Raw genomic sequence first — 15239 nt, forward strand, 5'->3', positions numbered from 1 at the left:
CACCTGATTAATTGCTAAAAGTGATATACATAGGGAAGGGCCATCAGAATAAATCCTCTCTTTTTCTTCTAGCTTTGTCATAGACAACATGTCAGTCACTTGTGGTTAAAGCTTACAATTTCATTACATACTTTTACAAGGAAGTTTACAATTTGGACTTGCCCAATTCCAGCAACTAAAATTTAGAACTCCCCCTGAAATGGTAGTATGCAGAAAATGTAATTTTGTGCTTAGAGTCATTCTTTTCAGGCCCACAAATTTCATTTTCCTTTTGATAACTGGAGTTGCAAAGCTTTTTTTGGTCTCGAGGCTCACCTGTTAACACCACTCAAAAGAACGTTCAAGCTCACTCATGCTTCCACGTGGATATACGATTGTACGCTGCCTGCTTGCTAATTATCATCATGAAAAATATCGTTCTCCATGTCCAGCTAGGCTTTCTGAAGCACACGAAATAAACCAACAAAAGAATAGACACATTTGGGATGGAAGAGGTTTATTAGTCCAACCCTGCTAGTGCAGGATTTGCTTTGTCAGCTGGTTACTGCATTTTTTAAAGAAACATCTCCTGAACGGAGTTTTCCACCATTATTTCTCTGAGGAAGCTTCCAAATTACTACAGAACTAACAGCAAAGACGTTTCTTCTAATGTTTATCCTACATTTACCCATTTATTTTGATACTGTTACCCCAATTAACCAACCTTCATATCATTAAGGCTGTTTCCTTTGTATATCATTCAAAACTAAAGCAAGCCTAGCTTCTCCACATAAAAATTGCTCATGGGACAGGTGATGTGAATGCTCCTTTCCAAACATTATGCCACTGCATAAATTCCTGGTATACTTGCAAACTGAATATTACATGCAAGCCTCATTGCCCTTTTCATAAAAATCACAGTTTAAGTATCTACAGAGGCAGTCACAATGGATGACTCAGTCAAAAAGGATGAGTGAATGTATGGAGAAATTACTCTGTCCTCCAAATAAGAAGGCACTGAAAGAGAGGGAGAGCCTGAAAAATAGACAGCAGAGATAACAGACGAGAGAGATCCAGACTCACGTTAATAGAGAAACTGAAAAGGTAGCAGTTATGTATTATTTCTTACTATATAAGGATATGGAAAACCTTACCCAACTGACTTAAAACAGATGACAAACACATTAGAAGGTATGTTTTTTCATACAGGACAAGTTATGGAATTCGCTGCCATAAAACTTACAGATATGAAATATACTTGAGTCAAAAAGGTAAACAAATTAACAGATGGCAGGTCACTGATTCCTATTATATATAGTTTTTCTTACAACATGTACCTTAAGGCTTTGTAACTCACTGGCTGATTGGTAAAAGCCAAAGAGCACACCCAGTAAAGGAGTGCTTTATTCAGTTTCTTATGTTTTTCCTTAAGAATCCGCTCTGAGATTTTGTCAGAGAAAGAACACTAAGGCGCATAAACCTGCTTCGATCTAATTCACTATAGCTGTTTTATGGGAAACAAATGGAAAAGATGAGTTATCCATGTTGACTGCAGAATCAACAGAAGACTATCAGAAGGTGTTTAGTGTGCAGTTCTAACCAGATTTTTTTTTCTAATCAAAGGTTAAAACAGTAATTCTAAGAGAAAAGATGCTATAAAGATGTAGTTTGGACAAGATGGCACGAAGACAATTTAGAAAAGACATCGTGAGGAAATAGCCTTATTTAACCATGAAATATTACATAAAGATTGAATAGACAAAATCACTATGACGCATGTGCTGACAAAGCTCCAATAATAAACAGTGTACAATGGATTAGATATTCTATATTTAGTTAACTACTGCATATTAGATAACACAGATAAAAAGTATGAAAGAGTAGCTTCTCCAATATAACACAAATATGACATCTTACCTTACCTTATGTAACCCTACTCCCTACAAAATATTTAACAGGTGCCAAAGTCTTTGCTAGAGGAGGTGTTAAATCTTAAACGTTGTTAACTGAAGTAGATTATGAAGACCAGCATTCCTTGAGCTGATGTATACAACTGCCTTTTGAGAAATTGTTTCTCCACACCCTCGCAACAGTAAGGACGCATATGGTCACAGCAAAATGAGCCCTGATTCTTTATCTGACTGACAGGTGGATACCATACTGCTCAACTTGTAAAATGTTGATCAGCTGGTAGAACTAAGAACAGAACAACAATCTTACCGATGAGAACCAAGACCCTCAATAAACCCAATAGCCCAGTCTTGGCTTTTCATGGGGTACGTTTGTATTACACCAGTAAGAAAAGAGGCTTGAGCCTTATGTCCTCTTTTCCTGGTTAGACAGAGAAAGGGAAGCAGTCTCAGAAGCATGTTGAAAATGGTATAAATTGTGTTATTTTGAGGGTGTGACTATGCCTTAATATTTTGCCAAGTACTGAGACAGGATGTTCTCAATAAAATTTAAATGGGCTGATTACATACCTTTAGGGTCCTTCATTTTAATCATCACAATGACACTGTTTCGAAAAATAGCATTACTAAAGCAAACAAATTAAAAATAAAATACAAAAAAAAAAATCAGAAACTGTCCAAATACAGAATCAAGTAGTGATGGCCATTGTAAGTCAGTGAATGCTTCCACCTACTGTGAAGACAAAAATTTCTATTCATTGCTATTCCAAACTTCATCTGAGCATTTTTTTCCCTCAATTATACCTTGATTCCAGCCCATACTTGCAACATCATTTTGACTGTTCTTCACACACTACGATCCTGACTATATGGTTCTCTTGCTGACAAACAACCAAAAAAAACCACACGCACAAAAAAAACACAGAAGGATTAAGAGGACAGAAGAAAAGAAAAGGAAAGGAAAGGTGCAAGAGCAGCCTTCAGCAGGAGGTCAAAGCACATACTTAAAACTGAACTTTTTCCAAATCGTCCAACTCCTGCTGAGTTGCTGATGCAGACAAATGGAAGGTTTTGGATTACTGACTGCCTTTAGAGTGCCACTTCAATCACACCACACTGAAAATATTTGATAAATATGACTTCCAATAAAAGTTAGCAGAACATTATATGTTAAATCAGAATAAACCAGAACGACCTGTCACTATTGTTAATGGTTTCATCATGCATCACTCCCTTGATCAACAGTTGGTGAGGAAGTTAGGAAAAAAAAAAAAAAATGAAGAAAGAGAAATGATAGTAGTTCCATAATCTGATTTTATGCCTTCAAAATCATGAATGATATACCCATACACGTATGTAAACTCACCCTAATCTCTGCAGAATGGAGTAGGAGCTGCCTGGCCTACCCCAAGCATCTGACAACCTGTTTTTAATAACAGGATTTATTTTATTTTACTAAGCTCAACTCTTGTTTGCTCACTTGTTTGACACTTTCTGCAGTGACTGTCTTTTTGCGCTCATGTATAACTGAGATTGCAAACCAACTGCTCTCAACTGTCTACAGGGAAGCAAGCTCTATAGTTAGCAAGATCTTATACAGCGATTAGAAGAATATCACCAACATTTCAACATTTTTAAGCACAGCTATAGGAGGCCCTAGATAAAGCATTCCTGCACACCAAAATAATCTCTCCTGGTTTTAGCTCTTAGCAGAACAGTTCAACTCATTTTTCCTAATATCTGTAACTAACTGCATACATAAAAGCTCAGGTCCCCTGTTTATTCACTGTGAGGACAAAAACAATTTAAAATCTACTTAAAAGCAAAACCAAGTAAAAGACACTCATACACTCCTCCAAATCCTCCAAGGCAAGACACCATGATTAAAGGAACAGGTTTCACAACTACTGTGGCTATGCCTACTCTTGTTTGGTGAGCTCCTAGTAGCCCCCCAAGACTTGCATGTTAACTTTCATTAATTTGCTTAACTAAAGACAATTTTAACAAAGCCAGCACCCTTTCAGGCACTCTGCAAAAGGAGGTTAAAAACTCAAGCGTCACAAAATCCAAATTATACTCTTTGAAAAAGCAAAATGTAGATCAATGTTTTGATTAATACTGAAGTTAGATAAATATTTTATGCATTCTAATATCATTAAAGAAAACATTTCTGGGAAAAATCAACATCTCTGGTGTAAGTCTGTTCTTGGGAGCATTCACAGAACCACAGTTTGCAGAAAACAATGGTTTGCAAAAAGCGATTTTGAGTTAAATGAAGGAGCCTTAATGAAAATACAATTTTGAAATTCAAACATTTTTCCAAATATATCTGCATTTAGGGACTACATTGCCTGAAATAACGCTATTTTTTCTGACCAACTCCAACTAATCAATGCAGCTCAGCAGCAGATACCAACTATTTATACACCAACACACAAAGTTAAAAAAAAAAAATCACACAAAGAATAAAATATTTTGACATAACACATTTGAGAAAAGTTTAACCTACTGAAAGGAAACCCAAGAGCAGTAGAGAGACTGTATTTGCTACATACTGTATTAACTAAAAATCAATTTTTCAACCTTGTCAAATATTTTAAAATCAAATTACATTACTTACAGAGATCAAATAAGCCCCATTTTCACGGCAATTTTATGGACTAATTTATTTCTCTCAAGAATTTGCAGAAAATTAACATGACCCAATACACAGAGTAGGGACATAAAGTGAAAGCCCTGTTAATAATCAAACTGTGAACATGGAGTGCATCGTTACCTTGGCAGGCAAAGCCTCTTTCTTCATAGCCAGCATTACACAAGCACTTCCCTATGGGCACTAGCCATTCTCCTTCTGTACTGCAGTACATCTTGGGCGGCTCTTCCTCCTTGGAATGGTTGACACAAGAACCCCGCACCTCCACCAGTGACTGGGAGTCCATGGGAACCGTATCTGGAAACACGGCGAGGTTCTTGACAGTGAAAGGGCACTTTTTGAAGTACACTCGCACCGAGACTAAGGCAACACACGCACCTACATCTTGAAAAGCCAAGTAAAAGCCTTTCCTGCTAACAGGCCCCACCTCACGGACTTCTGTATTCAGCTTGAGAATTCGGTCCCCAAGATCCATTTGGGTGAAGCTCTCATCAGCCGCAATGGTGTCAATCTTTGTAAACTGATGTTCTCTGAACTTCACCGAATGGTCATCATCGGATTCCATGTAATACAGATTGAAAGTCTCTTTGCAGGTGCCCAGAACTAGAGGAATACTATTGCAGTCCCTCAAGGTAAACTTGAGCTCCACATATATCTTCTGAGCTGAGTTGCGTGGAATCCAGTTTGTTCGCAGCCAATTGTTTTGACTGTGATCCATAACATTGCACACCTGGTAAGTTCTGATTGGAGTATAATGCTCATCAACACCACTGATCTCTTCCCACTGGAAGAAACAAAAAAGAGGAAAAAAAGGAGATATTTTAAGATTAATGAGCATACTAATAAAAATCCCATTTAGAGACAGAAGCTGTGAAAAAGCAAGCCCAAATAGGTCTAATACCACTTTGGCCATTACTATAAAATAGTCAGTAAAGTCTGGCCCACCTTGCACTTACTATTTTTCTATTAAAACTTACAAACATCTTCTATTAACACAGAATTCACTCGTAAGAAGTCAGGTTTTACCAAGTTATTCCAAGCTGGCATGAAAGGTACTACAGCTGTTTTACACTTACTGAAAACTGATTTCTTAAACTAATGGTAGATGTTTACTATGCAGTGCTTTTGATTGTGATCCCAATGTGTCTTTACTACAACCACACTCACCTCAAACAGAAGAGGGTCCTCTCTAGAACACCACATTTGCACTGTTAGAATCAAGTTGTACTTCAAAGACTCAAACAAGACTCAGAGTCCAGACATTAAAAAAAAATAATCCATTGGCTCCTGCTGAAATTCCACATAGAATAAAACTTTACACGCTTTAAATTTCTTCAAAGCATGACAGTTGATTTTGCTAAACATATAAGTCTTCAGGACAAGTAGTCCAGCTTAGCTCACTTTCCAGATTTATTAAAATTTACTATCAACTTAGTATCTCATTTACTAAATTCTTGCGTATACTCTATAAGCTATAATGCTAAAATAGGTTTTGAAGAATATGTTGTCATTGTTTGGTTTGGAGTTGACAAACGTACTTGACCCAGATAGGGAAAGAATGGGTTTCTTATTTGTGAATGGCTCATGGGCCAATCCCACCTGGATTCTGAAGTCAGTTACAGGACAGGAATATTTGCCATTCACAGGAAAAAAAGAAATCCTATAGGGGTACTTAAAAGTAAATACTTACCATTAAGGCATTCACTATACACAACTGAGTGAATTCATATGCATCTTCCTTTGCTTTCTCCCCAAATGGATGACTATGACCACTTGTTTGTTTTTGTTTTGTTTTTCAGGTCACAATTTTTCAACTTTTATCCACACAAAACCAGCAGCTGTTCTATATTCTGAGTCTTACAATACAAAATGAAGGAGCCTGACCACTAGAACTAAAATAATCCTTGCCATGAACATCACCTGTTACAGGATTACACCATCATTTAGATCAAAAGGGACCCCATCCACCCCAACTCCCTGCTCAAGCAGGGTCAGTCAGAGCAGGTTGCTTAGGATCACGGCCATTCAGGTTTTTGACCATCTCCAAGGTTGGACGCTCCACAACTTCTCTAGGCAGCCTGCACCAGTGTTCAGAGTACAAAAGTTTTTGCTTGTGTTTAAATTTCAGTTTGTACCCACTTCCTCTTGGCCTTGCACTGGGCACCAGAGGGAAGTCTGTTTCCATACTCTTCATGCACTGCCATCAGGCATTTATACACACTGCTAAGATCCCCCTGAGCCTCATCATCTTCTTTTCTATGCTTCAAACTTAATTACACAATAAAAAAGGCCAACTCCTATCGTGATAATGAAGTGTATCCCAATAGAGCATATGCCAGCACAGCGACTACAGAAATCCCTGTTTCCCTGTCACCCACATACACAGCCTCTGCAAAACAAAACAAACAAAACAACAAAAAAAAAAACCCACACACCCACAAATACTGTCCCACAGCAGCGACCAGATGCAGTGCACCTCAGGAGCAGCACAGCGTAAAACAGAACTACTGTGTGGTTCAAGTACGGGTGTGAGATGTGAAGTAGACTGAAATACATATGTTACGAGAAATCACTGCCACCCTCGGAGAACAGAGACAAAGAAAAATTTCTTCCAGGAAAGCATTTTCTCTCAAAAATCAAGTCACATCAATGCTATATTTAAGATCTCAGTCCAAGAATTATTCATTTTACATAAGCACCTTTTGCTGAAGTGTCTTCAAATACTGCAGAGAAAACACTGAGAAAGGATTATTCCCACTTAGCAGACAATGAAACTAAGGTGCAGAAACAGCAAGTGCCTTTAGAGAGTCTTTGCTTTGCAAGACACTCTTATTCCACCCTCCTCCCCTCTCTCTCTCACACATGGAAGAAGGGAAGAGAGAAAGAGAGAGAGGGGAACAGCAAGAGGGAGAAAAAGAAGTTGGCCGTATCACAGTAACATCTGAGAGTACTCAGTCCCAACCCACCAACGCAAGGATGTTTTGGTATGACTAAGAGCTGCTCTGCACAATGAAATTGTCCACACACCACTGAAGATCTGATTTTAAATCATGTTATTAAACCAGAAGATAAAAACAGTGTAAATACTCTTCCTTTAATTGAAACTAAGTTTATTTTAGTTCATTTTAAGGAACTGACTATATACAAGTTTTATCTCTTCCTGCCTGCTTTGGCAGAGCTAAAATCAAAGTCTTTGCATATGCACATGGCAGCTGAAACGCTGCAGCAAGCCGTCCGTGCCACACCGCGCTGCCGGAGAGCTAGCGGTCCTGGGGCTTTGGGAGCCAAGTCTACTGCACCAGAGCCCGTGGTCACCGAAGAGCTGGGTGCCCCGTGGCAGCCCATCGTACAAGGACCTGCCCTCATCTGCACGAGAGGCATCTGGACCCTAGCTCCCAGCCTCAGCTCTCAAAACTCACTGGAGGACCTTCCTCTGATATCCGTCCTTGTACTAGTACAGCCTCCTGAGCCAACAGACTAACCTCGGTGCAACAAGCCATTCAGGTGCCATCACTGTCTCACAGGAAGATGGATACACCTACTTAACTACAGGTCCTACCTAGACAAATAAAAATTCACCTACAAAGTTCAACTACTAGATGAAACTAGGTAAGGGTATGAAACAGCATGTTATGGACGTTTAAAGCAGCTCACAGTGATCCATAAGTGATCTACTTATTACCTCTTCCATAAAATTTTCTCATCAGTTCAACGTATTTTACACATCCAGTGGGAGATAGAAACAAAAGCAAAAACTTGCAGCATTTAAAGCATCTCTAAAACAGATGTTATTTTTCTGGACAAATCTCACTGTAATTTTTGTTCATAACTTTCTTATCTGGCATGCCTACGCAGGGAGCTGAATTGCATGATAAAGGTAGCACCACATCTATGTTCTTCACCTACAAGTTGCAACAAGCAGTTATCACTTCATTAATTTATAATGAAGACAGAATTGCTGGGAAACAATTGCCACCATGTCATTGCCACTTGCATAAACAAGACTTAAAATCTATCATTTAATGCTCAAGTACTGCTGAATGGAAGGCACACTTGACCAAAATACTTAAACTGTCACAAAACTATCAAGATTGCAGCTAATGCTTTAGAAAGAGCTAAGGTGAAAAGTAAGTCAGTGAAACTACAGGAAGAGTTCCCAAATCAGAACGTTTATCAGATTCACACAGGTTGACGACTTTGATAATTCTGATAATCAAACTAAAGAAACAAGCAGTACTACATTTACATTGTTCATACATCACAACTTTTCCCAGTAAGCTATCATACTGCCATCCCCAAGTGATCTTAATTCTAAACAGACTAAGAGGCTTAACTGCTCTTCATGACTTTTTTTTTTGAATACTACCAATGGCAGGAAACAAGAGACTGCTTTCACCAGTAGAAAAATCTCTCTCTCTGATATTCCCAGTAAATTCCCAGTAACTTGTATGCTCAAGTCACACTGACTGACGAAGTTGGGATAGAATGGATTTTTATTTCTGGAACAGATATATTGCAGCGAATATGTTTTTATGTTTTTGTGTGTGTATGTGTTTTGTTTTGTTGGTTGTTTTTTTTCTTCTTCTCCTTCCCTTTTCTTTACAAAAGGGAATGTGGAGAAGTGGTTGTAGTGCATTTCCTAGGATGCCACACTAAAACGTTCCTTGCAAATATAGGAACCTCAGGCACAAGTCCTCAATTCTTTCACTCCTCCTGTGGCATACTTCAGTTTTTGTGGCCTTTACCCTTTATTATCAAAAATCTTAAGTTTGTATTAAGAAACCGAGGGCTATTAGGTGATTTACAATGCAACTCATATGCCACTGCATGATTCCAATGAACTAAATCCTATCTTTCAGATTCTCATTGCTATAAATGACTATAAAACTCCTAAAAATGGTGTTTGATTATTTTTCAAGGCACCTACAGAATTCAGGCAGCTATCTTCTCCCTGAGACTCCATTGATGTTCCCAGGCAACAGTCTAACAATATCTATCTACAATTTTACTTTCCATCAAGAAACTTGGTGTGATGTTATATTTGCTAAGATTGACAAGCACCATTTAGATACATCCAACTGTTCCTAAACATAAAAAAGTAATTCTGATTGTGGCTGGGTGGGACGCACCTTGAACTACACAACCACTATGCACTCCAGAATACAGGTTGGGGGGACATTGCTGAGAAATCAGAACAAACGTGGTAACTTGGTGAAATGATTTCAAAACCTCAGAAAAACATCTTCATGTGCTAAGATGCCCCAGCCTTACTAAGAAGAGCAGTCAAACCATTGCTTGTTTCTAAATGAATAAAACACGTGATATTTTTCTTGTCAGTGAAATTGCTTTTTGCTATCTACGAGGTGTTCACGTAAGCCACCATTCAAACCCTTCCCCAAATCACTTTTTGCTCAAATACTGAAAACTGACCCTGCTATCATTTGCTGGCTTTTAGCATTCAGTACAATTTCTCAGTCAGCAAAAACACCATCTTTATTACACTTCGCTCAGCAATGACAGAAAAGCATGCCTTCCCATGTACACACACTTACTGCCTTCTGCTACTCATTCAGGCAATTCCCTTTCCAAACAAAAACATTACGATAGGAATCTCACGTTTCAGATAGAGAATGTATCCAACTTATTAACATTCCACTGACAGAATACCCACTGGCTCCTAATATCTTTTCTTTTCGTATTTCCCCCTTAGTTACCAGGCAATTACAATACAAAGAGGTAAACAAGCACGAAGCCTGGTATCCTACACATCTATGGCTCATGCTTGGCCTCCAACATGGATTCTGCTGTCTAACAAAAGATGAGTGCGAATAGAAGTCTTTCTGATTGGGAGCATTAATGCACTTGTTTTCACTCTCTCCCTCTCTGTCCCCCCTCCCATTGCTTATTTTCATAAATCTTATAGGAACTTCAGTCTCCAGAGACCTCAGCTCCACTGTGAAGCTCTGTGAAAATTCACCTCTGGGTTCAAAAACCATTACGTGGCATCATCATCTTCTTCCTTGTATATACACACAAGTAAGTGCATGTGTCTCTGTGTAGTTCCATCTCCTTCAGAGATCATGCTAAAAAGAAGGCAGATATGGGCCACAGTGCTTAAAACAGTCAGGTTAGTGTAGACCCTGTTTATTTCTAAAAATAAAAAATAAAAATCTGTATTTGCAAGCAGAGAATCAAAATGGTCAAAATGTTCTGTTCTGAGCTGAAGTTAGACATACGAGGGCTTCATGCAGTACTTGAAATGCTGAAATATTCCAAAGCTGTTCAGTTCCATCAAGTACTGAGATCACCGACCAGCAAACATTTGAGACATGACACTATATCATACTAATACTGTTTGGAATTAGCGTTTGCCTCAGTGAGTTTACATTTACATGAAATTAATAATTTTGGACACAAGGACAAAAGTTACAGCTGACAATTCAGAAAAAGACTCCTAATCATGAGCATAATAGAGACATTTCCCACTAAAAAGTTATCTCCATTGTAACTACGAGATTTCCATCACAAAGAAGTATTTGACTTAGTTTTTTCCATGAAATCATTAAAAAGGTTGGATCCTAGAACTTATATTTAACATCTGTGTGTTTGTGTCACAAAAAAGTTCGTTTTCTTGTCATGGAAAATGGAAGTGCTACCAATAAATATATTCCTAAACAAACAAATTCAGTTCCTATTACATCTTTGTCAACTTGATATTACAAGAAAGTTGTTTCATGTATTTGTCACTGGAAAAGTTAAGGATCCTTCAGCATTACACAGGGCTCTGTTATTTATCTTAAAGTGTGGGAAATTAATCCTCACTGACATAAATCTTTCATTCACTTGTTGGTCTGTGCCTGACACTTGCCTAAGAATCCATAATCCTGCTTTCAAGGGACATCAGCAATTAACTTTACTAAGAGCATGAGCACAGCCTGAGTTGAAATGCTCAGATAAAACCCCAAGTATATCCTGTGAAAGATGCCTTGTGATAAGCAAGACTTTCAGAGAAGACTAAAAACTGAAGACATACTTCTGCTGGGGAAAAAAGAACAATAAATCTTTAAGCCCAGCCATTACCATCGTAGACACCTGTCTCTTTAGGAAAGATCCCAAAAGATCTACAAGTCATTTTCTGACAACTTTCTGCTTCTTACCTTAATTAAGTGAAAAGATAATTCATGATAAGTATGAAACATCAGACATATTCTATACCATGACAACATAGAGGGCAAGATCAAAGGCCTCAAAGCATGGGAATATTCACCACTCATCTAAAGTTTTTAAGAACAAGCTGTAAGACTTTTACCTAAAAATCTTTCAATGTGATGAAAGGTAATTATATCATAACATATGCATAAATTAATTATGATTACTTATATATACATATAATTAAAATATGTATTTCAGTCTAACACACTTTACTGCACCAAAGTTTTATTCCAAACAGGTGGGCCTATTGAAGCACACATTTGGTAAATTGGTATCAGGATTTACGACCAGACAAATAACTGATGCCTCTTTTGTTTCACTACTTAGATATTCTTACTTTAGTGCTTAGATCTGCAGACTTTTTTTTTTCAGTTATGTTCCATAAATCCAAATTCAGATTGGTAGAAGAATGAGATTTTACATATGTTGACCATGATTCTAACACGTTCTACTCAACTTCATAGCCAACACACAAAGAAAATCAACTTTTTAGCTACTTGAAAGAGAAGTATTCACAGAGAGACTTCTACAAACAATAGCCAAAATGTTGAGGAGTGAGGAAATCAAACAACCAACATAAAAATTAACACACATTTAAGGAGTAGCTGGAGACTAGGAATGAAATAATTACTATCTAAATGAAAAGTAGAACCTTCCCAAAATGTTGTATAAAAGTTGAACTGAATAGTAACAGGAATCAAGAGTTCTGAAAGCCTGTGCTTAACAAAAACCCTGTGATGACCATATCAGAGTGGAATGCAGTCCGGACCAGCTCATCAGTATGAAAGGCTGTCTTCATAACACCACTCAAGGCATTGATACAAACCTCACAAATACCAGTCAGCTGAGATCAGAGGATAGATAATGATCAGCTTTGGGAGTTTAATAAATTTGGGAAGGACCAGAGCAATTTTCTTCTATGTTTAGCATTCAAAAATCAATGAAATTACCTGCTGGCACTGAGATTCCTCCAGCTTCTTTTAGTTTTATCTAAGTTAAAAATGAAGAAGAGGAAGTTGAATTGCAAGACGTTTCCAATTAAGTTACACAGAGTGAAATTATTGCCAATACATAAACCTAAGACACAGATTTGATACACTTTTTCCTAGTGCTTTTTTAACAATCTATCACATTACATACCTGTTAGTCATACCTGTTAAATGAAAAAGCTTCACTGGGGTACTGGAGAAAACGTAAGGTTGAAAGAAAGCTGTATTGGTATAAAATTACATACAACGATATTTGGTCTAAGATCCACCTAGTATTCCCATGTGTTATTCTCCCCTTCTGTTCTGTTATCCACTATTCTTCACATTTACAGGAACAGAGGAAACAAAGGAGATTTTTTTCATAGCTTCAACCTAAAAGTTAGGTTTTCCTTATAACTAAGTAAAACAATTTTAGAATTACTACAAAATTCTAACAAGAAACCTTAATTTCTTATCTGAGGAGAGATCAGGTGAAATGAGAAACTCTTTAACAGCATCCAGACACTCAATTTTGGCCAACATAAACTGAGGTAAAGCATCTTGCCTTATGAAGCATAGCTTAAGATTTACCCCCATGTTATCCAAAATAGAAACAAGTCTAATGGAAAACTCTTATGTAACTTTTTGCCTGCTTTGTTTTTTTCACTTTTTTTTCCCCCCCACTACTATAAACTAACCCCCAAATCACAGAATGGTTTGGGTTGCAAGGGACCTTAAAGCCCATCCAGTTCCAACCCCCTGCCATGGGCAGGGACACCTCCCACCAGACCAGGTTGCTCAAAGCCCCAGCGCCATCCAACCTGGCCTTGAACACCTCCAGGGATGGGGCATCCACAGCCTCTCCAGGCAGCCTGTGCCAGGGCCTCAACACCTTCTGAGTGAACAATTTCCTCCTAACATCTTATCTAAGTCTCCTCTCTCTTAGTTTAAAGACATTATTCCTCATCTTATCACTACACTCCCTGACAAAGAGTCCCCTCCCCAGCTTTCCTGTGCACCCCCTTTAGGTATTAAAATAATTTCTAAGTTTCATTAATTTCAATTTTCTATGTTATTTAAATGAACAAAACAACACAAGAACAACAACAAAAATAAACAATCCAAGCTTTATGCAATAAAATGAATGTCGTATTTGTTCATCTCATAACAATGCTGAGCAATGTCGAGCAGCTTGCACATAATGTTACAATGGTTTCTAACAACACTCATATTTTGGAGGGATGTCAATAGAACAGAGATGCTTACCTCTCTTCCTTCCCCTGATATTATTCCCCTATTCTTTTTTATCCTCCACGTAACCCCCACAAATAGTACAGGCCATCCAAATACTTGAATGCATCTCACAAGACTTGTGGGTGACCAGGCAAGGGACTGGAAACCAACAGTATCCGAGGAGGTGACAAGATGCAAAGGAAGGTGGAAAGAACCAGAGCTTCTTCCCTCTACCTCCTACAGCTGCATCATCCTCTGCTACCTACAGCACAATATACATTGCCACAGTGATCAGAATGTCTTCCAGCGTAAATAAACCTCATTTCTCCAAGGCATAACAAACATGCATAATTAAACACAAGTCCTGACCCTCTTCCTCTCTCAGCTTGTAAATGAAAGCATCAAAATAACAAAAATAACAAAAAAAGGTGTTGGATGCACTCATATCTCCTAGTTTTTTTTGTTTGTTTGTTTTTAATTCTTCTGGGAAGTAACAAATATTACAATGAATAGGGTTAAAAAAAATAGTGCAACTGTATTTGTAGGTGCTAAGCACATATTAACATCCAGTATTTGAGAAAGTAAGGGTATATACCTCATCATGGCAATACTAGACTAATAATTAAACCGAACTGCAGGAAGAGGAGTGGAGTCATCTTTTTTTCCCCTCTATCTCTAATTGCTAGACAGCTGAGTACCTGATCATCAAACTTGCAAGGACAGCTGATTCTCACCCTTCTGCAAGCAAAATTCCCGGAATCCCAAGGAGGTAAAAAGGTCACTGCAATGAGGAAAACACCTGACTTTAACTTTCTACCAGACATCTGAACGCAGCATTCAAATGCCAGTTCAGAGCTTGGACAAGCAAAACACTCACAGCTTTATTTTCTCAAGGCTGCATGTCTCCTTGAGAAACAGATTTCAGTCTAATTCATCTTGCAGGTTACCCAGATTTGCTGAGTTCCCCACACCACAGTCCCCGCGGCTGGAATCTGTACTGAACTACCACTCACATAAAAGCGCCTTTCATCCACGAGCATTGTACAAACTAAGGAAGATCCACCCTTCAAGCATAGCTGTTTCAGAGATGGAAATAAACAGCTGTTTAGTACAAATGGACATTTCAGCAAGCAGAATTTTATCCCAGATGGAATTTACCCAAGGCTGTGGACATGGCAATCTGGTGAAAAACTGTCTTGAGTACAAGTAGAGATGATTTTACACTTCGTATCATGCATAACTCTCCCAGTCATACAGCTCACAACAAGCTCCTGTTATTAATTA

At 38.1% G+C, this 15239-nt stretch overlaps 1 protein-coding gene across 7 annotated transcripts in view; it reads right to left on the reverse strand.

The window, feature by feature from the left end:
• Positions 1 to 15239, reverse strand: part of EPHA3 (EPH receptor A3) — a 217795-nt gene that overhangs the window by 143389 nt on the left and 59167 nt on the right. For 4 of the 7 annotated variants that reach the window (XM_083838241.1, XM_083838240.1, XM_083838245.1 and 1 more), the window contains one exon: positions 4666 to 5326. In XM_083838241.1, the coding sequence (XP_083694367.1) occupies positions 4666 to 5326 (661 nt within the window). Of the gene's footprint in view, positions 1 to 4665; positions 5327 to 12704; positions 12727 to 15239 lie in introns of those variants that run through there. The other 3 variants (XM_083838243.1, XM_083838242.1, XM_083838246.1) reach the window with 2 other exon arrangements.

The sequence above is a fragment of the Anser anser genome (assembly GCF_964211835.1).
Source record: "Anser anser genome assembly, chromosome: 1".
In the NCBI taxonomy this organism is placed as follows: domain Eukaryota; kingdom Metazoa; phylum Chordata; class Aves; order Anseriformes; family Anatidae; genus Anser; species Anser anser.